Raw genomic sequence first — 1,354 nt, 5'->3', positions numbered from 1 at the left:
CTTAAGGGGCTGGAAAGATATTAAACCTAAAAAAACTAATTTTGAAAAAGCTGATTTTACGAGATGAATTTAATAGAAACACTTTTTTTTTTTTTTTTTTTTATGTTTTGAAAGGGGATGAATTTGAACTCATAATATTTCCGTACCAATTGAATTATATTCTTTTAAAATTAAAAACTCATTTATGATCAATCCCTCATAATATTTCAGTACTATTTAATGTTAATATGATTTACTTTCATTTCCATCTGTCAATATCAATATCTATGATTAATCCCTTATAATTTTTTTTTTTTTGCAAAAGTAAATATTAAATCACTAACTTCGTTATTATCTAGACCTTAAACATGTTGTAGCATAATATATGTGAAGTAAACAAGGCTAGTAGTTTGGTCCACAAATTCAAAATTGGGATAAATATAAAATTGATAAAAAAAAAAGTTACAATGCAAAAACTAGTATTTTTCTTAATTTGAAGGGAAGCCCTCCGTTATGAGAGAAAGTAGAAAATATGAAAACATGACATCTTGGATCAATTCAATTGTTAATTCCAACTTTGTCCTTTACAGTTTCAGTAGCACTTTGTGCCTTTTCCTTAATTTGTTGCCCAGCCTGCATTTTAATTTTCATATGTTAGAAACATTAAAAAGATTAAATGATATTTTCTTTTAAAAAATGAAAAATAGAAAGAGAAAGAACCTCTTGGCATGATTCTTTGGCAGATTGAGCTGCATTGCTGGCCTTGTCTATAAGCTGCCCAGATTTCTCCTGAAAATCATAAATATATTTATATAATTATTATGACATTTCCATGTAAAAAATAAAATGAAAAATGTTAAAATAAATAAAAACCTGAGCTTGGCCTTTGGCCTGTCCAGCTTGGTAGCTAGCATCCTGAGAATTGTTCATTTTCTTCTTCTTTTCTTTTTTAACTGTAATTAATTACTTCTTATGTTTAATGTATTGATGAAAAATCCTTATGCTTTCATGAATATTTATATTTCTCTCTAACCAATCCTTACTTGCCATGTTTCATCCTATTTTTTATGTATTATGTTTAAGCCTTTTGACCAGGGCTGTACTTAAAATCTTTGAAATCTTCTTCTCTTCTATTCATTTTGTTTCTATTTTTTAGCTTTATTCAAAATGATTTCGGATTTTATGGGATTAATAATATATGCCATTCATTTATTATAGATAAGGGAATTCCGTTATCAATTCAAATAACAGGAGGCACTATTACACTCATAACCACTGAACTTTATTTCAACAAATATTATGGTCATTAAACTCTAAAATGTAACTTAAAAATCACTCAGTCTTACACTTTCTAAAACTATGACCACTAAATTTT

The 1,354-nt window shown here is 27.1% G+C and overlaps 1 protein-coding gene across 1 annotated transcript; it reads right to left on the bottom strand.

Annotated features, from left to right (window-relative positions):
* Nucleotides 1-402: 402 nt before the first annotated feature.
* On the bottom strand, nt 403-953 carry LOC136211497 (stress-induced protein KIN2-like). Its single transcript, XM_066002723.1, has 3 exons — nt 853-953; nt 700-768; nt 403-612 (listed from the first exon to the last, which is right to left on the bottom strand). Exons 1-3 carry the CDS (start codon nt 907-909, stop codon nt 538-540), a joined length of 201 nt encoding a protein of 66 aa, XP_065858795.1. The 5' UTR covers nt 910-953; the 3' UTR covers nt 403-537.
* Between the last annotated feature and the right edge of the window lie 401 nt (nt 954-1,354).

This window comes from Euphorbia lathyris, chromosome 1 (assembly GCF_963576675.1).
Source record: "Euphorbia lathyris chromosome 1, ddEupLath1.1, whole genome shotgun sequence".
Taxonomy (NCBI): Eukaryota; Viridiplantae; Streptophyta; class Magnoliopsida; order Malpighiales; family Euphorbiaceae; genus Euphorbia; species Euphorbia lathyris.
The sequence above is the reverse complement of the archived record's forward strand: the minus strand, read 5'-3'. Positions and strand labels throughout refer to the sequence as shown.